General features: G+C 41.4%; 1 protein-coding gene across 1 annotated transcript in view; it reads left to right on the top strand.

The window, feature by feature from the left end:
* The window catches only part of LOC117508803 (zinc finger protein 350-like), a 44588-nt gene extending 22147 nt beyond the window's left edge, over positions 1–22441 (top strand). The window contains exon 4 of the mRNA XM_034168634.1: positions 20951–22441. Within this exon, the coding sequence (XP_034024525.1) occupies positions 20951–21724 (774 nt within the window). The 3' untranslated portion in view covers positions 21725–22441. The remainder of the gene's footprint in view (positions 1–20950) is intronic.
* Positions 22442–23616: the final 1175 nt, after the last annotated feature.

Raw genomic sequence — 23616 nt, 5'->3', positions numbered from 1 at the left:
GAAATTTTCATTTTAGGTGCATGTCCACTGTGAGAGACATAATCTAAATAAATAAATAAATAAATAAATAAAATAAAATAAAATCCGGAAATCACAATGTATGATTTTTTTTTTTTTTTTTAATAATTTATTTGTATGTTACTGCTGCAAATAAGTATTTCAACACCTGTGAAAATCAGTATTAATATTTGGTACAGTAGCCTTTGTTTGCAATTACAGAGGTCAAACGTTTCCTGTAGTTTTTCACCAGGTTTGCACACACTGCAGCAGGGATTTTGGCACATTCCTCCACACAGATCTTCTCTAGATCAGCCAAGTTACTGGGCTGTCGCTGAGAAACACGGAGTTTGAGCTCCCCTCCAAAGATTTTCTATTGGGTTTAGGTCTGGAGACTGGCTAGGCCACTCCAGAACCTTGATATGCTTCTTACGGAGCCACTCCTTGGTTATCCTGGCTGTGTGCTTCGGGTCATTGTCATGTTGGAAGACCCATCCACAACCCGCCTTCAATGCTCTAACTGAGGGAAGGAGGTTGTTCCCCAAAATCTTGCAATACACGGCCCTGGTCATCCTCTCCTTAATACAGTGTAGTCGTCCTGTCCCATGTGCAGAAAAACAACCCTAAAGCATGATGCTTCCACCCCTGTACATCACAGTAGGGACGGTGTTTTTAGGATGATACTCAGCATTCTTCTTCCTCCAAACACGGCGAGTGGAATTAAGACCAAAAAGTTCTATTTTGGTCTCATCTGATCACATAACTTTCTCCCATGACTCCTCTGGATCATCCAAATGGTCATGGGCAAACTTAAGATGGACCTGGACGTGTGCTGATTTAAGCAGGGGAACCTTCCGTGCCATGCATGATTTTAACCCATGACGTCTTAGTGTATTACCCACAGTAACCTTGGAAACAGTGGCGCCAGCTCTCTTCAGGTCATTGACCAGCTCCTCCCATGCAGTTCTGGGCTGATTCCTCACCTTTCTTATGCTGCGTTCACTCCGGGCGTGACACGAGCGACAGCAGCGACAGGTTGCCATGTAATCCCTATGGAAGGACGTGTTTTGGTGCCAAGCCGCGCAGTGTTTGTGGCGCGATATTGTGTCACGTCGCGTTGCCCTCCTCCCCAAGTTGAAAAATCTGAACTTTTTCGTCTCGTCGCACCACGATGACCAATCAGGGACTGAATATGTAGTGATGTGGAGATGTGAACATGTCCTGTCTCTGGTAGTCAGCCTGTGAGCAGGACCTGTGTCCCTTTTGTCCTTTATTTCACAATTATGACAGAGTTTGGGGGAAGAGCGAGCAGCAGCAGCGGGAGCGGAGGTTTTTTTTTTTTTTTTTTTTTTTTTTATAACGTGCGTGCGAGAGCGAATTGTCCGTGAAGACTATTAACTACACGGATGTATAATAAAGCAAATGGTGACTGGTTTCTAAACACAATTATGAAAGTTTTTGGAGCGCGTAGCAGCCCTGCAGCAGGGGGAGCGGAGTTTTTTTTTTTTTTACGTGCGCACGTGAGCGAATCGTCCCTGAAGACTATTTTATTTATTAACTACACAGATGTATAATAAAGCAAAAGGTTACTGGTTCATCAACACAATTATGACAGAGTTTTTTGGGGAAGCGCGAGGAGCAGCCCCACAGCAAGCAGCGGAGTTTCTTTTTCTTTCTTTAATTGTTTACATGTGCGCGCGTGACCAGGACAGGAGGTCCTCAAACTGCAGAAGCGGAAGGGCCGCTGAAAGAGGCCATCATCCAGACGCAGCTCCTGCAGCAAATAATGATACTCCCCGAATTGGGAACTTCTCATGACGTTTGTCAGCTTTCCACAACAACTCGCTCTGTCTGATCAAGGTCCGTCATGTTAACTTGACTGACAACCGGAGCCGACAAGCGGAATGGAAGTTTCTCCTATTTGATGATGCACTGGGGCGAATTTTCGCAGCGAACGCAGAGCGGCACACCGGGCGATGGTGGCACGTTCGTCGCCACGTGACCCCCGCGAATTTGTGGCATCTAATCGTGCACGGTGTGAACGCAGCATTAGGATCATTGATACGCTACGAGGTGGGATCTTGCATGGAGCCCCAGTCAGAGGGAGATTGACAGTCATGTTTAGCTTCTTCTATTTTCTAATAATTGCTCCAACAGTTGATCTTTTTTCACCAAGTTGCTTGGCAATTGCCCCGTAGCCCTTTCCAGCCTTGTGGAGGTCTACAATTTTGTCTCTGGTGTCTTTGGACAGCTCTTTGGTCTTAGCCATGTTAGTAGTTGGAGTCTTACTGATTGTGTGGGGTGGACAGGTGTCTTTATGCAGCTAACGACCTCAAATAGGTGCTTCTAATTTGGAATAGGGCAATTCTGCAGCAGAAATGCTAGAAAACCAAAAAAATCAAACATCATTTTAAACAAATATAAAGTTGATTTTCCAAACCTTGACCCTGAGAGAAATATGGAGCAAAAAACCTTCCTTAAATATATCAATTTTTTTTTCTATTCAAATGAATAACTGCCTATTTTTCAGTTCGGAGTTAGCTCCATATGCTTTTTTCCATTACAGAAAAATTTGTATACGAGGGCTGTCAATAAAGTAACGGTCCTTTTTATTTTTTTCAAAAACTATATGGATTTCATTCATATGTTTTTACGTCAGACATGCTTGAACCCTCGTGCGCATGCGTGAGTTTTTCCACGCCTGTCGGTGATGTCATTTGCCTGTGAGCACTCCTTGTGGGAGGAGTCGTCCAGCCCCTCATCGGAATTCCTTTGTCTGAGAAGTTGCTGAGAGACTGGCGCGTTGTTTGATCAAAATTTTTTCTAAACCTGTGAGACACATCGAAGTGGACACGGTTCGAAAAATTAAGCTGGTTTTCAGTGAAAATTTTAACGGCTGATGAGAGATTTTGAGGTGAGACTGTCGCTTTAAGGACTTTTCACGGTGCGAGACGTCGCGCAGCGCTCTCGGGCGGCGGCGTCAGCCTGTTCAAGCTGAAAACCTCCACATTTCAGGCTCTATTGATCCAGGACGTCGTGAGAGAACAGAGAAGTTTCAGAAGAAGTCGGTTTCAGCATTTATCCGGATATTCCACTGTTAAAGGAGATTTTTTTTTAATGAAAGACGTGCGGACGGGTCCGCGCGTCGGGACGCAGCCGCCGCGACGCTCCGCCACAGGAAAAACACCTCTGTTGAAAGCCTTAAGGACAAGTTGGAACATGTCCTGCCTGTTAAACAATTTCTCATATACTCACTCCACTGAAAGCCATCAAAAGCCGCCTGGATTTTACAAATGGTTATCAACACGGAGGTGTTTTTCCTGTGCCGCCGCATGCGCACGAGGGTTCAAGCATGTCTGACATAAAAACATATGAATGAAATCCATATAGTTTTTGAAAAAAATAAAAAGGACCGTTACTTTATTGACAGCCCTCGTATTTGTCTTATACTTCTCCATTAATTTTTGCCTGAATAATTGGCTCACAGCTACAACGTATTGATAAAGCAGTTCATTTTTATATACCTCAGTCATGGAATTCCTACCAAGGTCTTGAATTTTACCCCTTTTCAGTGGTAATTCCGTTACTGTAATTACCCAGTAATTTAGGCTGTCACCCTATCCCTTGATTTAGGAGAAGGCCCTTCAAGATTCTCTTCCTGTAGGACCCTGTTGAACAAATTATAGTGAAATTCAGTGTGGAGTATATCACACTTGGGAGAAAATGTGGTAACGGAATTACATCGGCAACGGCATTGCCCAGTAACGGAATTACAGGTAGTACACATAGTACACAAACTTTACTTTTCTTTAATCTTGAGTTAGAAATTTTGGTTTCCCTTTGGGGAAAAAAAAGGTGGCAGCACATTCTAATTTAATTGTTTTAGTGAATCAGGAACAATAGATGGCACCTTTCTGGAAGCCATAAGTTGTGAGGCCACATGTGAAAATTGTGCAGATTTTTCATCCAGTAACATCCAAGACACAAGTGAGTATTGTCTATTTCATTTTTTGCATTTGTAATGAGTTTTACATGTAGATTGTAATGGTTTAATAAATCAGTATTCTTTTTATGCAAATCTGTTTGGCCTAAGTAAATGAGGGTAAACACCATGGAGTCTCCTGGAGATGCTGCAACGTATAAACAGTGTATTGTCATGCCCAGATATTGGCATAAAAGAGAAACAAATGTCAAACAAATGTTTAGGGATAAGGGGCTTTCACAGTGGGGTATTCGTAGAGCTGCTCATTGCAGCGTTGTTTCATTTAAATGCGGCCGAAATACGTGCATACTCAGCCTTTAACAGTGTTCGTTCATACTTGCAGCTGCGTGTGTTCGCGTTTTAATGTGTGCACAGTCGCGTGTGCCATGCTGCACCAGTTTCGGTGCTATTTTCTGTCTCTGTGGAAGTGCGCTCTGTTCTCTACTGCATGGTGTGGTGCAGCTCAAAAACAGTCATTTAACATTATTATTATTATTTTATTTTTTTTTTATGCAGCGAGTGCGCATTTATTTTAGAGTCACAGCTCTTTTCAGCTTTGATCAGACTGATCGATCAGGGCATTTGATGAGCGCACCGACATGTAGCGAGTGCGCGTTTATTTTAAAGAGTCGCAGCTCTGATTAGACGCACAGAGAGAGGGAGGGAGTGGTTTTATTTTATTGCTGATGTATTTTTGAATCCCATCCTCCAATGGACAGGATTTCGACCCCCCTCCCATTAAAATTAATTGATTATCCTAAAAATGATTAATTTCTGCTTCATTACCTAACAAATACATGTAGCAGCATGTACTATTATTTTGTTTACTTTAAAAAGTGGTAAAACATTCATGTATTTTGTAACCCTGTTCCATCTGTTGGCACAAACCCTGGTGGGGTTGATTACTATGACATTCACATTGCCCTTCCTTATATTGCAGACATCATGCCTTTGGAGCCAAAAGAAAAGATGCGCCGATACCGTGAAAGGCTGAGGCAAAATGATGAAAAGATGGATCTCATCAGAAAAAAAGACCGTGACAGAAAACGAGCCAAGAAGCTGAACATGACAGCAGAGGAAGCTTTAGCAGGGCGGGTAAAAAATCGAGAGAGGGTTGCCTCATTCCGCACAAAGAATGGAAGAGGTACTAAGTCATCTGCACAAACATGCAAGGCAGGAAACACTCTGGTGGTTAACCTATTCAAGTCTCCACAGGCACTTGGGAAAGCCAAGAAAAGGGTTCTTCAGGTGTTACCCAATTCTCCTCGTAAAAGAGTAGCAGTGATAGAAGCCGTTGGAACTGATTTTGGTATGAAGTCCAGCAAGTGTCCAGCTAACGACAGGAATGATGGAAATAATATCAATGAAGCTGTCTGGGAAAGGGTGAAAAACTTTTATTTGAATGAATCGTGGATATGCCCAGGTCAGAAAGATTGTCATTGTCCGAAAGCCTGGGGAGCCAAAACAGGTCCTACAGAAACAGTACATGCTTACAACACTTAAGCAGTCTCATGCAATGTATAAACAAGAACACCCTGATGACAAAGTGTGTTTTTCACACTTTGCAAAGCTAAGGCCTATCAATGTAGTTTTGCAGCAGGATATCCCTCATTATTCCTGCTTGTGTAAGTACCATGAGAATGTTCATCTCCTTGTTGAATCCTTGAATAAGGCTGGGGTCAACATTCCGACTTCCTTCAAGGAGTTCATAGCTCTTGGCGTATGTGATCAAACTGAGGAGAAATGCATGACTGGAGAATGCACTGACTGTCCCAGGTGGGCACACCTATCTCCTGATGGTGATGTAGGCACAAAGGTCATAAAGTGGCAGCAGTGGGTAACTGAGGGTAAAATTGCCCGCCGTGATATTGAAGGGACTGTTGCTGAGTGTTTCAATGAACTGGTTGAGAAAATGCCACACTTTCTGATCCACACATTTGTGAAGAGAATTCAAGCAGAGGAGTTTAGGAAGGAGAGGGAAAGTGTAAAAGATGATCCGAACAAGGTGGTTATCCAAGTCGATTTTGCAGAGAATTTCACCACCAAAATCCAGTGAGAGATTCAGTCAGCCTATTGGGCTTACAGCCAGGTTTCTGGGTTCACCGTTTGTATCTGGGAGCAACAGGGTGTTCACTCCCTTATAGTGACTGACTACCTTCATCATGATAAGTTTGCTGTGAATCTCTTCCTTCACAAGATCCTACAATGGTTGGATGAAAACGTGAGGCCTTTCCAATACCATGTCTTCTTCTCAGATGGTGGAGCCAGCCAATTCAAGCAGAGGTTCCTTTTGTGCAGTTTAACACTGTTTGGTCGCCAGATCAAATGGCAGTTTTTTGCTACAAGCCATGGCAAAGGACCATGGGATCGGAGGTACTGCCAAAAGGATAGTTGCCAAGGAAGTTCTGAGTGGCAAAACATCAGTCACAACATCGCTGGAGTTTGCAGCCGTAGCCAAGGAACATTGTCCAGGGATTGAAGTTCTTCACGTCCCAAAAGATGAAATAGAGAATGCCAAGCCAAAGTTACTGCAAGACCTTGAAGGTATATGCCAAATTCCTGACACCAAGAGCAAGCACACCATCAGTACAGCTGGGCCCTAATGTGTTGATGTCATGGATCATGCCAGGGCAACATCTACTAAACGACATGTCTTCAAAGTCAAAAACAATGGTTGCAGCTTAAAAGACAAGTGGATCAGATGTTGGAAATCCATGCTGATGAAGGCACTGAGGGACCTGCTGATCATACTGATGATGCTGGACCTGATCTGCCACTGGAAGGTTTGAGGGCTGCAGGTGTAGATGTTACTGTTGGAAACGGGGTGAAAGTCCAGTACTCCCACCAGAAGAACCAAAGGAAGTTTCTGGGCCAGGTAATTTTATCTGGTGAGGATATTGTGGTGAAGTTCTTAAAGAAAATTCCTGCCTTTGATAAATACATTTGGCCAGAGCCTGAGGAGGAGGACATTGAAACTGTTCACAGAGAAAACATTGTAGAAATTTTGCCAGAACCTCAGATGGACAGGCTAGACAGAATCACTTTCAACCAGTAGTGCTCCAAGTGATTCTGTAGTGCAACGTTTTACCCAGTAGTTCTGCAAATGCTGTTTATCCCAAAGCTATATAAGTGTTAAATGAAATGTATTTGTTTAGTTCTACACAGCTTTTGAGGGATCTTTTTTTCCCTGGTTAACAGCCTGTTACTTGAAATTTTGTGCTTAGTGAAAAGATATTTAAAAATTGGGTAAAGACAGATGATGTAAGGTTCATGTAATTCTGTTACCATCCCATTTGTTCATCATTACTAATAGTATGTCTGTATTACACATTCAAATATTTTAAATTTTTCAAGAGGATTAAGTCTTTCACTTGAGAATCAGTGATGCTATTGATGAAGCTACAGTGAATTAGTCTGGACAGTTGTTTGTGACCGCCCATTCAATTTTTAATCATAATTGCTTGAACATTTGGCATGAATTGTCGAAATTTTGTTTTATTATTATTATTATTATTATTATATCAAGCTTTGTGTTTCAGAAGGTTTTCAATAATCCACAAAGGCTAGATGCATTGATGGTTAGTTATTTGTAAGAATGTAATTCCGTTACCAGTTTATAATTCCGTTACCACTCCATTCAGTCATGTTATTTTTCTTAATTTCTCTGAGAATTCAGAGACACTATTGACAAAGCTACAGTGAATTAGTGAACTGGACTACCACTATAGTTTGTGACCAACCACTCATTTTTTAGCTATAACTGCTTGAAGAGAACTAATTGGCATGAAATTGTCTAAATCTTATGTTTTTCTTATGTCAACTAGCAGGCTTTGTGTTTTCAGAAGGTTTTCAATAATTCACAAAGGCTAGATGCAATGATATGTTCAGTTATTTCAGCGGCTGTAATTCCGTTGCCAGTTTGTAATTCCGTTACCACAGGCATGTTACTTTTGTAAGGATATCTTTGGTTAATAAAGCAAGATTTCTCCTAAACAAAGACTGGTTTTCCTAGCCCACATAATAGGCTCTGAGAAATTGTGGGCAAGTTATGCCCACCTACCATCAATTCAGAGCAAATTGGAATGCAAAATCAAGAAAAATTTCCATCAAATTTCTGAGGTAATTACGTTACCGACATTCCATGCCTCATATTTGCTCTACAGTGAATAGATAATTTCACCAATATTTTATACATGATAGCTGGGGTCAAGGAGCAGATAAGTGATAGGTGTTCTACCAATTCAAGCCAATCATTTTGTGATAGTGGCTAAAACCTTGGTCAAAATTTGCTCTGATTGTAATTCCGTTACCGTAGAATTGCCCAATAATAAGTGGAGTGGAGGTGGACTTTTTAGAGGCGGACTAACAGGTCTTTGAGGGCCAGAATTTTTGCTCATTGGCAGGTGTTGAAATACTTATTTGCAGCAGTAACATGCAAATAAATGATTAAAAAAAATCATACATTGTGATTTCCGTTTTTTTGGATTATGTCTCTCAGTGGACATGCACCTAAGATGAAAATTTCAGACCTAAGTGGGAGAACTTGCAAAATCGCAGGGTGTTCAAATACTTATTTTCCTCACTGTAGGTACACTTCAACTATGAGAAAATGAGGAAAAAAATCCAGGAAATCACATCATAGGATTTTTAAAGAATTTATTTGTAAATTGTGGTGGAAAATAAGTATTTGGTCAATAACAAAAGTTCAACTCAATACTTTGTAACATAACCTTTGTTGGCAATGCCAGAGGTCAAATGTTTCCTGTAAGTCTTCACCAGGTTTGTACACACTGTAGCTGGTATTTTGGCCCATTCCTCCATGCAGATGTCCTCTAGAGCAGTGATGCTTTGTGGCCGTCGCTTGGCAACACGGACTTCCAACTCCCTCCACAAATTTTTTATGGGGTTGAGGTCTGGAGACTGGCTAAGCACTCCAGGACCTTGAAATGCTTTGTACGGAGCCACTCCATTGCCCGAGCGCTGTGTTTGGGATCATTGTCATGCTGGAAGACCCAGCCATGTTGCATCTTCAATGCTCTCACTGATGGAAGGAGGTTTTGGCTTAAAATCTCACAATACATGGCCATGTTCATTCTTCCCTTAACACGGATCAGTCGTCCTGTCCCCTTTGCAAAATAACAACCCCAAAGCATGATGTTTCCACCCCCATGCTTCACAGTAGGTATGGTGTTCTTGGGATGCAACTCAGCATTCTTCCTCCAAACATAAGTTGAGTTTTAACTAAAAAGTTCTATTTTGGTTTCATCTGACCACATGATATTCTCCCAATCCTCTTTTGGATCATCCATATGCTCTCTGGCAAATGTCAGACGGGTTTGGACACGTACTGGCTTAAGCAGGGGGACACGCCTGGCACTGCTGGATTTGAGTCTCTCTCTGCGTAGTGTGTAGCCTTTGTTACTTTGGTCCCAGCTCTCTGCAGGTCATTCATCAGGTCCCTCTGTGTAGTTCTGGGATTTTTGCTCACCGTTCTCATGATCATTTTGACCCCATGGGATGAGATCTTGCGTGGAGCCCCAGATCGAGGGAGATTATCAATGGACTTGTATGTCTTCCATTTTCTTACAATTGCTCCCACAGTTGATTTATTCACACCAACCTGCTTGACTATTGTGGATTCACTCTTCCCTGCCTGGTGCACATATAAAATTTTCTTCCTGGTGTCCTTCGACAGCTCTTTGGTCTTGGCCATGGTTGAATTTGGAGTCTGACTGTTTGAGGGTGTGGATAGGTGTCTTTTATACAGATAAGTTTCAACAGGTGCCATTAATACAGGTAACAGGTGGAGGACAGAAGAGCTTCTTAAAGAAGAAGTTCCAGGTCTGTGAGAGCCAGAAATCTTGCTTGTTTGTGGAACTAAATACTTATTTTCCACCATAATTTACAAATAAATTCTTTAAAAATCCTACAATGTGATTTCCTGGATTTTTTTTTTCTCTGTCATTTTGTCTCTCATAATTGAAGTGTGCCTATGATGAAAATGACAGACCTCTCTCATCTTTCTAAGTAGGAGAACTTGTACAATCAGGGACTGACTAAATACTTTTTGCCCCCACTGTATGTATGTATGTATGTATGTACAGCATGTATGTTTGATTGTTACAATAAAGTAAAAAAAAAATTACAGACGGTTGCCCAGTTCCGGATCACCTTTTTTAAAGTCCCGCTATACGGAGCCATAATGCAACTGAGTATCCTTTATTGTGTATTGTTGTATTGGACATTTGGATGTTATTTAGCTGAAAAAGTCTGGGTGGTGTAGCACTTCTACTTAAAGTGTGAAGCCACATTATGTGTGGTGCAAACATTTGCCAGAAACGGATCACTTTTGCCACTTCCGGATCACGACACACTGTCACTTTGGGGGCATTCCTGGCATCTGGCTGGAGCCCTTCTAATGCAGAATGATACACACTGTGCCCGAGAATGTATTTTGAACACAAAATGATATAAATTATACTTATTAAATGAGAATTTACTTAGTTTCAAAAGGCGCCGTTATACATTTTTACGAGCAAAAAATGAAGAGTGGACGTGAGATTTCTCCCGAATTAAAAAGTAAAAGCCCCCACATTCATGCCCATTCCTGATGTTGAGATGACCCCCAAAGTCCACATGACTCACAACTACAGACACGAGGCTGCTGCTTCAGTGATCCGCAACCGGCAAATTTTCGCGTTGGATATAAATGCGCGCAGCAATTAAAATAATTTTAGAGATTGTTACTTTCAAACTTGCAGGAATGAATGAGTCAGAAAAAACACGCACACCGCAGACATTGATTCCTCTACTGATCACAAGGATGGCTGGATCCGGTCGAGCTTGTGGTCGTTTGTAGACAAAACATCATTCTTTCCATTGTTGCCAAGTATTAGCTTATTCATGCTGATTACGAGAAACGGCGGCGCAAAAACTACAGCAGTGATCCAGAACTGGCAATGATCCGGAACTGGGCAAGTGACTATACTGCTGTTCAGCTCCTCTGCTATGGTGCTATGATAACGGTACTCGCTGAAGCAGCATTCACAAAGCGTCATGATTGCTGGCAGTATTTTTGGCACGTTTCAAACAATGTTGGACTCTGTAGTTTTCTCTGGGCCCCTCCCCAATCGGACCGGGAGTGACATGTTTAGCCGCATGTTATCCCTGAATTGCTGGCTGTCTGAGTGGTGTCCAAAAAATGAGGTGGGCTTCACAGATAATTGGCAAAGCTTCTGGGGAAAACCTGGTCTTGTTAGGAGAGATGGCATCCATCCCACTTTGGATGGAGCAGCTCTCATTTCTAGAAATCTGGCCAATTTTCTTAAATCCTCCAAACCGTGACTATCCAGGGTTGGGACCAGGAAGCAGAGTTGTAGTCTTACACACCTCTCTGCAGCTTCTCTCCCCCTGCCATCCCCTCATTACCCCATCCCTGTAGAGACGGTGCCTGCTCCCAGACCACCAATAACCAGCAAAAATCTATTTAAGCATAAAAATTCAAAAAGAAAAAATAATATAGCACCTTCAACTGCACCACAGACTAAAACAGTTAAATGTGGTCTATTAAACATTAGATCTCTCTCTTCTAAGTCCCTGTTAGTAAATGATATAATAATTGATCAACATATTGATTTATTCTGCCTTACAGAAACCTGGTTACAGCTGGATGAATATGTTAGTTTAAATGAGTCAACACCCCCGAGTCACACTAACTGCCAGAACGCTTGTAGCATGGGCCGAGGCGGAGGATTAGCAGCAATCTTCCACTCCAGCTTATTAATTAATCAAAAACCCAGACAGAGCTTTAATTAATTTGAAAGCTGTTCTCTTAGTCTTGTCCATCCAAATTGGAAGTCCTAAAAAACAGTTTTATTTGTTATCTATCGTCCACCTGGTCGTTACAGTGAATTTCTCTGTGAATTTTCGGACCTTTTGTCTGACTTAGTGTTTAGCTCAGATAAGATAATTATAGTGGGCGATTTTAACATCCACACAGATGCTGAGAATGACAGCCTCAACACTGCATTTAATCTATTAGATTCGATTGGCTTTGCTCAAAATGTGAATGAGTCCACCCACCACTTTAATCATACCTTAGATCTTGTTCTGACTTATGGTATGGAAATTGAAGACTTAACAGTATTCCCTGAAAACCCCCTGATCATTTCTTAATAACATTTACATTTACTCTGATGGACTACCCAGCAGTGGGGAATAAGATTCATTACACTAGAAGTCTTTCAGAAAGCGCTGTAACTAGGTTTAAGGATATGATTCCTTCTTTATGTTCTCCAATGCCATATACCAACACAGGGCAGAGTAGCTACCTAAACTCTGTGAGATAGATTATCTCGTCAATAGTTTTATATCCTCATTGAGGACAACTTGGGATGCTGTAGCTCCTCTGAAAAAGAGAGCCTTAAATCAGAAGTGCCTGACTCCGTGGTATAACTCACAAACTCGCAGCTTAAAGCAGATAACCCGTAAGTTGGAGAGGAAATGGCATCTCACTAATTTAGAAGATCTTCACTTAGCCTGGAAAAAGTCTGTTGCTCTATAAAAAAGCCCTCAGTAAAGCTAGGACATCTTACTACTCATCACTAATTGAAGAAAATAAGAACAACCCCAGGTTTCTTTTCAGCACTGTAGCCAGGCTGACAAAGACTCAGGGCTCTATTGAGCCGAGTATTCCTTTAACTTTAACTAGTAATGACTTCATGACTTTCTTTGCTAATAAAATTTTAACTATTAGAGAAAAAATTACTTATAACCATCCCAAAGACATATCGTTCTCTTTGGCTGCTTTCAGTGATGCCGGTATTTGGTTAGACTCTTTCTCTCCGATTGTTCTGTCTGAGTTATTTTCGTTAGTTACTTACTCCAAACCATCAACATGTCTATTAGACCCCATTCCTACCAGGCTGCTCAAGGAAGCCCTACCATTAATTAATGCTTCGATCTTAAATATGATCAATCTGTCTTTATTAGTTGGCTATGTACCACAGGCTTTTAAGGTGGCAGTAATTAAACCATTACTTAAAAAGCCATCACTTGACCGAGCTATCTTAGCTAATTATAGGCCAATCTCCAACGTTCCTTTTCTCTCAAAAATTCTTGAAAGGGTAGTTGTAAAACAGCTAACTGATCATCTGCAGAGGAATGGTCTGTTTGAAGAGTTTCAGTCAGGGTTTAGAATTCATCATAGTACAGAAACAGCATTAGTGAAGGTTACAAATGATCTTCTTATGGCCTCAGACAGTGGACTCATCTCTGTGCTTGTTCTGTTAGACCTCAGTGCTGTTTTTGATACTGTTGACCATAAAATTTTATTAGAGATCAGAGCATGCCATAGGTATTAAAGGCACTGCGCTGCGGTGGTTTGAATCATATTTATCTAATAGATTACAATTTGTTCATGTAAATGGGGAATCTTCTTAACAGACTAAGGTTAATTATGGAGTTCCACAAGGTTCTGTGCTAGGACCAATTTTATTCACTTTTTACATGCTTCCCTTAGGCAGTATTATTAGACAGCATTGCTTAAATTTTCATTGTTATGCAGATGATACCCAGCTTTATCTATCCATGAAGCCAGAGGACACACACCAATTAGCTAAACTGCAGGATTGTCTTACAGACATAAAGACATGGATAACCTCTAATTTCCTGCTTTTAAACTCAGATAAAACTGAAGTTATTGTACTTGGCCCCACAAATCTTAGAAACATGGTGTCTAACCAGATCCTTACTCTGGATGGCATTACCCTGACCTCTAGTAATACTGTGAGAAATCTTGGAGTCATTTTTGATCAGGATATGTCATTCAATGCGCATATTAAACAAATATGTAGGACTGCTTTTTTGCATTTGCACAATATCTCTAAAATTAGAAAGGTTTTGTCTCAGAGTGATGCTGAAAAACTAATTCATGCATTTATTTCGTCTAGGCTGGACTATTGTAATTCATTATTATCATGTTGTCCTAAAAGTTCCCTGAAAAGCCTTCACTTAATTAAAAATGCTGCAGCTAGAGTACTGATAGGGACTAGAAGGGGAGAGCATATCTCACTCATATTGGCCTCTCTTCATTGGCTTCCTGTTAATTCTAGAATAGAATTTAAAATTCTTCTTCTTATAAGGTTTTGAATAATCAGGTCCCATCTTATCTTAGGGACCTCATAGTACCATATCACCCCAATAGAGCGCTTCGCTCTCAGACTGCAGGCTTACTTGTAGTTCCTAGGGTTTGTAAGAGTAGAATGGGAGGCAGAGCCTTCAGCTTTCAGGCTCCTCTCCTGTGGAACCAGCTCCCAATTCTGAGCAGGGAGACAGACACCCTCTCTACTTTTAAGATCAGGCTTAAAACTTTCCTTTTTGCTAAAGTTTATAGTTAGGGCTGGATCAGGTGACCCTAAACCATCCCTTAGTTATGCTGCTATAGACGTAGACTGCTGGGGGGTTCCCATGATGCACTGAGTGTTTTTCTCTTTTTGCTCTGTATGCACCACTCTGCATTTAATCATTAGTGATTGATCTCTGCTCCCCTCCACAGCATGTCTTTTTCCTGGTTCTCTCCCTCAGCCCCAACCAGTCCCAGCAGAAGACTGCCCCTCCCTGAGCCTGGTTCTGCTGGAGGTTTCTTCCTGTTAAAAGGGAGTTTTTCCTTCCCACTGTCGCCAAGTGCTTGCTCACAGGGGGTCGTTTTGACTGTTGGGGTTTTTCCATAATTATTGTATGGCTTTGCCTTACAATATAAAGCGCCTTGGGGCAGCTGTTTGTTGTGATTTGGCGCTATATAAATAAAATTGATTTGATTTGACGCCAAAATTTATTTGGCTTCATACTGTCCGCTGCCAACATTTTAAGACAAAGCGGTCTTTCCTCGTCTCCCACTGTAGTGTGGAAAAAAAAAAACCCAACATTGAGCTGCATTCCGTTATGGTAGAGTCCTCAGTAGTCCCTTCACGCTCTCTGACAATGAGAGCGCCACTGCCACCTACTGTAGTGGACATGCAATTACACTGTTTTCTAGTCTCGGGGAAAAAAGCATGTTCCCCGCGGTCGCATCGCTCTCCCATTTGAGAAGGACTGCCATAAGCCGTGTAAACGCTAATCAAATTAGCGCCTAAAGCTACTGCTTTCCAATGTGACACGCAGAGTAAAATTAAGCCTTTTAAGAGAAAGAGGGTCCACTGATCTGAAATTGACTGACTGCGCATTGAAAGTGAAGCTGTGCGTTTGTCTATTTTTAAAAAACACATGGTACGCTCGACGTGGGGGGTGACTGTTGACCCGGCGGCCAGCTGCTGTCTCTCTGCCCGGTGTGAGAGACTGGGTGAGTCACAGCTCCGCTCCCGGCTACACTGACAGTTTCTGAAAGATCCTCTCAGCAAAAGTCCACTCTTTCTTCTGTGTTTTGCTGACTCTCACTGAGTGTTTCACTTTTTAATTTTTGCTTTTTTTGGACAACACACAACACGGTAATGTAAATAAAATAAAATAAAAAACTGTGTGAGGCTTGCATGTTCAGCCTCCAGCTGAATTCCATCTGCTGAATTGCATTGAAAGAGGGATACAAAAACAGAAAAAAACACAAGGACCCAGTCCACCAACCTTATAAAAGGTTAAATTTTACAAGTTGGGGAAAAAGAAAACAAACACATCCCATTGCCATTTTAGCGAAATGTCAAGATTTTGGCGCAGCTATTTTGCTATTGTGTCCAAATAAAGCTTATTGCATGGGAGCGCTCAGGTTGTGCTGATTTTTGCTTTGATATTTATCTTTTTGATCAAGCACATCTTTTTTACACATCTTGGATGTGTGTGTCTCTTCTGATTTACTCAGATGTTGGTGCACAGACATTGTGCCATTGCTTAGGGAGAGCCCTGGACTATTGATGTTGTTTAAAAACACAAAAGTACTTTTTATCCGATTACTCAATTAATCGCCAGAATAATTGATAGAATACTCGATTACTAAAATAATCGATAGCTGCAACCCTAGATCTCACGATCCCACAACCACGCAAACGTAAATACGAGGTTTGTCAATAAAGTAACGGTCCTTTTTATTTTTTTCAAAAACTATATGGATTTTATTCATGTTTTTACGTCAGACATGCTTGAACCCTCGTGCGCATGCGTGAGTTTTTCCACGCCTGTCGGTTACGTCATTCGCCTGTGAGCACGCCTTGGGAAGAAGTGGTCCCGCCCCCTTGTCGGATTTTCATTTTCTGGAAATGGCGGAATGAAAAGGACTTTTTTCCCATCAGAATTTTTTCAGAAGCTGTTAGAAAGTGGCACCTGGAAACCATTCGAAAAATTTATCTGGCTTTTGGTGAAAATTTTATGGGCTTCACAGAGAATAAGGACTGTTACTACAGCTTTAAGGACGGCTTTAAGGACGGTCGGCGCGCCGCGCTCCAAGCTGCGACGACGAGGCACAAACCACTGGATCATTTCTAAACAGATGGCTCTGTGGATACGAAACCGTCATGTGCTCTTTCTCTGGTTATCACAAGAGCTGGAAATCAGCCATTTTCCAGCAGATTTCACTTTTAACAAGAGATTTTGTCATGGAAAGCCGCGCGGAGGCTTTGTGCGTAACGACCGATTTGCTGTGGAAGCGAGACAAAGGAACACCTCCGTTTCGGAGTGTTAGAGGACAAGTTGGGGCATGCCTATCTCTGCTTTCAATGCTTACCAGCCCAGTGAGTATAAGAGAAATTGTGGAGAGCTGGGCATGTCCCAACTTGTCCCCTGGCACTCCGAAACAGAGGTGTTCCTTTGTCTCACTCGATCAGCGAATCGGTCCTGACGGGCGAAGCCTCCGCGCGACTTTCCATGACAAAATCTCGTTAAAAGTGAAATCTCCCGGAAAATGGCTGATGTCCAGCTCTTGTGATAACCAGAGAAATTGCTCACGACGGTCCCAGCTCCACACAGCCATCTGTTTAGAAATGATGTGGTGTTTTCTGCCTCTCAATGGCGGCTCGGAGCGCGGCGTGCCGTGCGCCATTGTGGGGCGTCCTTAAAGCTGTAGTAACAGTCCTTATTCTCTGTGAAGCCCGTAAAATTTTCACCGAAAGCCAGATAAATTTTTCGAATGGTTTCCAGCTGCATGTCGCTAACAGTTTCTGAAAAAATTCTGATGGGAAAAAAAGCCTAAATCTTTCCGCCATTTCCTGACAATGAAAATCCGACGAGGGGGCTGGACTGCTCCTCCCACAAGGCGTGATCACAGGCGAATGACGCAACCGACAGGCGTGGAAAAACTCACGCATGTGCACGAAGGTTCAAGCTTGGCTGACGTAAAAACATATGAATCAAATCCATATAGTTTTTGAAAAAAATACAAAGGTCCGTTACTTTTCTCACAGACTTCGTATAAAGATGACTGCCTGAAGAGAACATGTAAATTTCCACATTCATTGATGATATGGGGCTGCAGGTCAGGTAAAGGCACTGGGGAGATGGCTGTCATTACATCATCAATAAATTAACAAGTTTACGTTTATTTTGGACACTTTTCTTATCCCATCAATTGAAAGGATGTTTGGGGATGATGAAATCATTTTTCAAGATGATAATGCATCTTGCCATAGAGCAAAAACTGAAAACATTCCTTGCAAAAAGACACATAGAGTCAATGTCATGGCCTGCAAATAGTCTGGATCTTAATCCAATTGAAAATCTTTGGTGGAAGTTGAAGAAAATGGTCCATGACAAGGCTCCAACCTGCAAAGCTGATCTGGCAACAGCAATCAGAGAAAGTTGGAGCCAGATTGATGAAGAGTACTGTTTGTCACTCATTAAGTCCATGCCTCAGAGACTGCAAGCAGTTATAAAAGCCAGAGGTGGTGCAACAAAATACTAGTGATGTGTTGGAGCATTCTTTTGTTTTTCATGATTCCATAATTTTTTCCTCAGAATTGAGTGATTCCATATTTTTGTCCCTCTGCTTGGTCTAAAAAAGTAAACGTTGCTGACTGCCACAATTTTTTTTCCTGATTTCTTAAAGTGTTTCTTAAAGCCAGAAAGTTGCCATTTGAAATGACTTTAGTTTTGTGTCATGTCTGTGATCTGCTTTTTTTTCTACAAAATTAAACAACTGAATGAACATCCTCTGAGGCCGGTGATTCCATAATTCTTGCCAGGGGTTGTATATAGGCCCAACACCATAGTAGGAGAAACATGCCCATATCATGATGCTTGCACCACCATGCTTCACTGTCTTCACTGTGAACTGTGGCTTGAATTCAGAGTTTGGGGGTCGTCTCACAAACTGTGGCCCTTGGACCCAGAAAGAACAATTTTATTCTCATCAGTCCACAAAATATTCCTCCACTTCTCTTTAGGCCAGTTGATATGTTCTTTGGCAAATTGTTTCGTCTTCTGCACGTCTTTTATTTAACAGAAGGACTTTGTGTTGGATTCTTGCAAATAAATTAGCTTCACACAGGCGTCTTCTAACTGTCGCAGCACTTACAGGTAACTCCAGACTGTTTTTGATCATCCTGGAGCTGATCAATGGGTGAGCCTTTGCCATTCTGGCTATTCTTCTATCCATTTTGATGGTTGTTTTCTGTTTACTTCCACGTTTTTTGTTTTTGTTTTTTTTTGTTTTTTATCCATTTTAAAGCATTGGAGATCATTGTAGATGAACAGCCTATAATTTTTTGCACCTGCCTATACGTTTTCCCCTCTGCAGTCAACTTTTTAGTCAAACTACGCTGTTCTTCTGAACAATGTCTTGAACGTCCCATTTTCCTCAGGCTTTCAAAGTGAAAAGCATGTTCAACAGGTGCTGGCTTCATCCTTACATAAGGGACACCTGATACACACCTGTTTGTTCCACAAAACTGACAAACTCACTGACTGAATGCCACACTATTATTGTGAACACCCCCTTTTCTACTTTTTTTTTTACTTATAGCCCAATTTCATAGCCTTAAGAGTGTGCATATCATGAATGCTTGGTCTTGTTGGATTTGTGAGAATCTACTGAATCTACTGGTACTGTGTTTCCCATGTAACAATAACAAATATACTCAAAACCTGGATTAATCTTTTTAGTCACATAGCACTACTATTATTCTGAACACTACTGTAAATGCTGTTTGTTATATACAGCAAGTTCGCCGACACCTGCCATCACTACAACTGTAATAGGTCAGTTCAGTACAGGAGAGACTTGGTGCTTTTCAATGAAATTAAAGGAAAAATCCTCCAATGTTGACATAACTGTATTGGCCAAAATGAGTCAAACATATTACCATATCAAATATCTGTAAAAATCCAATATTGTTGCTATCTAACGATACAGTACAGTGCATTCAAAGCTCCCTTGACTGGAGTGGGAGATGGTCATCCTTGCTTTGTGAAATCATGTTTGTGCAATGTAGTTTTGGCTCCCCCTTTTTTTTGTTCAAGGTCGCCACAGTATAGCCAATACAGGTCCGATTTGGGATTTGGCACAAGTTTTGCACCAGCTGCCCTTTTACCTGTAGAAACAGACATCCCCTAATCTTTTTAAGAGGTGTCCTATCAAAGTACTAATCAGGACCTACCCTGCTTAGTTTCATAGATCTGATGGGATCAGGCTTACACAGAGCAGAGCATCTGCTTATTTTTGAAAAGTACCAGTACATTCATTCATTCATTCATCTTCTACCGCTCAGTCCAATTAAGGGTTGCGGGGGGCTGGAGCCTATCCCAGCAGTCATAGGGCGCGAGGCAGGGTACACTCAGGACAGGACGCCAGTCTGTCGCAGGGCCACAAATAGACAAACAAACACAGACACACCCACACACACCTACGGACAGTTTTAAAGATGCCAATCCACCTAACCCGCATGTCTTTGGATGTGGGAGGAAACCGGAGCACCCGGAGGAAACCCACGCAAACACGGGGAGAACATGCAAACTCCACAGAGAAAGGCCACGGGAATTGAACCCACAACCTTCTCACTGTGAGGCAACAGTGCTAAACCACCGTGCTGCTAAACCACTAAGCCACCGTGCTGCCCACTACCAGTACATAATTTCTTATTTCATTCTTTCTCTTATCCTGGTCCTGGTTGTGGTGGCATTAGACCAAGCAGCTCATCACACACTCCACACTTCCCTATCCTCAGGTAATTTCTCTAACTGTTCCTGGGGCATCCTGAGGCACTCCCAGGCCGCCTGGAAATTATAATCCCTCCAGCATGTCGTGGGTCCTGTTGGACGTGCCTGGAAGACCACCCTGGGGAGATGACAGGGGGTGTCCTGACCAGATGGCCACAAACCACCTCAGTTGGCTCCTTTCGATGTGAAAGGAGACAGCTGTCATTTTGGGGGAGCCAGCCAGAGACCAAACCTGTTTTATCTACCAAACTGTAAACATTATTTATGCTCCAGAGTAGGACATTTTAACATGAGCTTCTATGGTTACCTGCTCATTTCTGGAGCCAGCCTCAGATGGCCATTCATGGAACTGCAACTTTTTCTTGTTCCACGTGTGCATCATTTTGAGCCACCTAAGCTTAATGCTTGTGAGGATTATGTTTGTGAACCGCAGATATTTTCATACTACCGTCACAGTGGTTGATACCACGTGCTTTTGTGTAATGTAAATGAAATGTTTCATTACAGTTCATGAATGTATGAAAAATACAACAAACACTTTTGATTTATCATTTCTATCAGTGCATTAACTTACTGTAGTCAGGTCATATGCACCACTCTATTTTATTTTCATTTCATGGATGTTGTATCATTTATGTAATTAATGGATTTTTTTTTTTTTTTTTTTTTTTTGCAGCTGTTCAGCAGTTGCTGATTAAAGAAGAAAGTCTTCCTGAACAAGTGTTGAATCTGAGTGTTAACCAGGAGGACGTTAAAGAGGAACAAGGGGAACTCTGGATAAGTCAACAGGGACCACAGGCTGAAATCACAAAGTTCCCTTTCGCTGCTGTTCCTGTGAAGAATGAAGATGAAAAACCACAGTCATCACAGGTTCATCAAAGCCAAAGGGACGAGAGCACAGAGGCTGAGCCTGTAGCCAGCAGCTCAACTGCACACAGAACACTGACAACACAAGTGGACTGTAAGGGCTATGGAGAACGGCAACCAGCCAGCAACTCCGGTCCAGACAGTCCTTTACAACCAAATACCAGTGGTAGCAGTTTAGACAGTTCTGAAACTGACAGTTACAAATGGAAGCAGATCAAAAAATGTAGTTCAGGTTTTAACTGTCTGAAAAACAGCAAAGTCTCTGTTGGTCATAATGGGTCCAAAAAGCTTAGGAAACAACTTAATTGCTGTGAATATAGAAAAGATTGTTGTCACAAGAACTATTTAAAGAGACAAAAGGGAAGGCAACATAGTGAGAAACCATTTTGGTGTTCTGAGTGTGGGAAAAGATTTGGAAACAAATGGAATCTGAACAGACACATAAAAATTCATACAGGACAGAAACCATTTAGGTGTTCTGTCTGTGGGAAAAGATTTGTAGAGAATTGTGATCTGAATAAACATATGAAAATTCATTCAGGACAGAAGCCATTTGGCTGTTCTGAGTGTGGTAAAAGATTTGGACTGAAGAGCTATTTGAGCAAACATGTGATAATTCATACAGGACAGAAACCGTTTAACTGTTCCGAGTGTGGTAAAGGATTTGGGCAGAAGATCAGTCTGATCAGACACATGATGATTCATACAGGGCACCTGGCATTGTTAAAATCCCAAATTTTTGGTTGAAAGCATTGACAGTCCAGGCAATGGGTGAAATAATTGCTCAAAAGGTGATAAAAGCATGAAATTTGACATGGGTTCTCTTTGGGTGGCACTTAACAAATCCAGATATGGATGGAAGTCAGAGCGCTTAATTTTTTAGCAACAGTTGCTCGGCAGACAGTCTTGATAACGGGTCACTTTTTGATGTTTGAAGTTGCCATATGATAATTGAGTCAGATTAGCCAATAAATTATTTCATTGCAATTGTTACCTTGGTTCATCACTTTCTTTAACACTTTTATTTCATTAGCAATATTTGATGAACTCCAAGGCAACGCTCTAAAGACATCATTTACAATCAAAATAAGTTACAAATTACTCTACAGTTGCTAAAGTGGGACTAAAAAGATACAAACCTTTATTTTGTTAATGTTAGTCAGGTACATAGTCTAAGAATTATCATTCCTTGCAATACTTCACTCATCCATGTATATAAATTTCCCTCGATGCCACCGATTCTCAGGATACCTGAGCATATCACATCCAGTGAAGTTTGATCGAGCTCCCCCTTGATTGTCTTTAAATATCAGTTGGAGAAAATATTCTTATTTCTTAGCTTTAGTTTGTTCATTACCTCTGCCAAGGAGGTAATGGTGTAGTTCATGCAGTTTCTCTTTATAAATACATTTGCTGAAGATCTAAGGGTTTAACCCTCTGGGGGCGAGCAAGCTTTACTAAATTCTAAATAACTTTTTAATGATATGAGATAGAAACTTACTTTTTTGCTGAATAGTTAACTCCGCAGACTTTCGAACCACCGTCCACCATCTTTGTACTCCTCATAGAAGCTGTGTGATGACGCGAGCAATGTGAGTGTCCAATTGGAATTGGTTCACTGTCACATGGTTTTCCAAAATCCAGTTGTAGGGCAGATTCACCTCACGTGACACACCAAAGATTTTTAGGAGTGATGTGTTACTAGTTTATTACAGTTTGCTGTGTGTTTTGAATAAATGTATGTGGAAAATTATTTTCCGCTTTAGTTTTTCCTTTCATATTTCTGATTGTAAACCTTTATTACACTTATAAAACACAACTATAGCATATATTTTGAAAGTACAGGTTGTCCTGAAAAAAAAAGACATAAAACTTGATTGTGGGATGCAAGGAGAGCTGTTAACAGCAATAATAAAACAATTATGCCAGGCGAGTGAACTGTCCAAAAAAATGCCCTCGGACCCCAGAGGGTTGACCACGGAATCTGAAACATGATGGTAGATGCGTGAAACGACGTGGAATAACTCTCTTTGCCAAAGGGTATTCCATGTGACGTCAGTGACCCTATGGCCTTGATGGAGGTTTGCGCTCTCCGAGTGCTTCTAGTTGTTTATATTACACTTTCCTCATTTAGTTCATCACATCGACACAGAAGCTTATGTCAGAGATTGGCAGGGCTCATTCAGTGAATTAAGTTCACTCTTGATTGTCTCTCAATATCATTTGTAAAAAATAGTCCATTTCTTTGTGTTTTTGTTTGCTTATTGTTTAATATGAGATGAAACTCAGATAAAACTGAAGTTATTGTACTTGGCCCCACAAATCTTAGAAACATGGTGTCTAACCAGATCCTTACTGTGGATGGCATTGCCCTGACCTCTAGTAATACTGTGAGAAATCTTGGAGTCATTTTTGATCAGGATATGTCATTCAAAGCGCATATTAAACAAATATGTAGGACTGCTTTTTTGCATTTACGCAATATCTCTAAAATCAGAAAGGTCTTGTCTCAGAGTGATGCTGAAAAACTAATTCATGCATTTATTTCCTCTAGGCTGGGCTATTGTAATTCATTATTATCAGGTTGTCCTAAAAGTTCCCTGAAAAGCCTTCAGTTAATTCAAAATGCTGCAGCTAGA

This window comes from Thalassophryne amazonica, chromosome 4 (genome assembly GCF_902500255.1).
Source record: "Thalassophryne amazonica chromosome 4, fThaAma1.1, whole genome shotgun sequence".
NCBI classification, from domain to species: Eukaryota; Metazoa; Chordata; class Actinopteri; order Batrachoidiformes; family Batrachoididae; genus Thalassophryne; species Thalassophryne amazonica.
The sequence above is the reverse complement of the archived record's forward strand: the minus strand, read 5'-3'. Positions and strand labels throughout refer to the sequence as shown.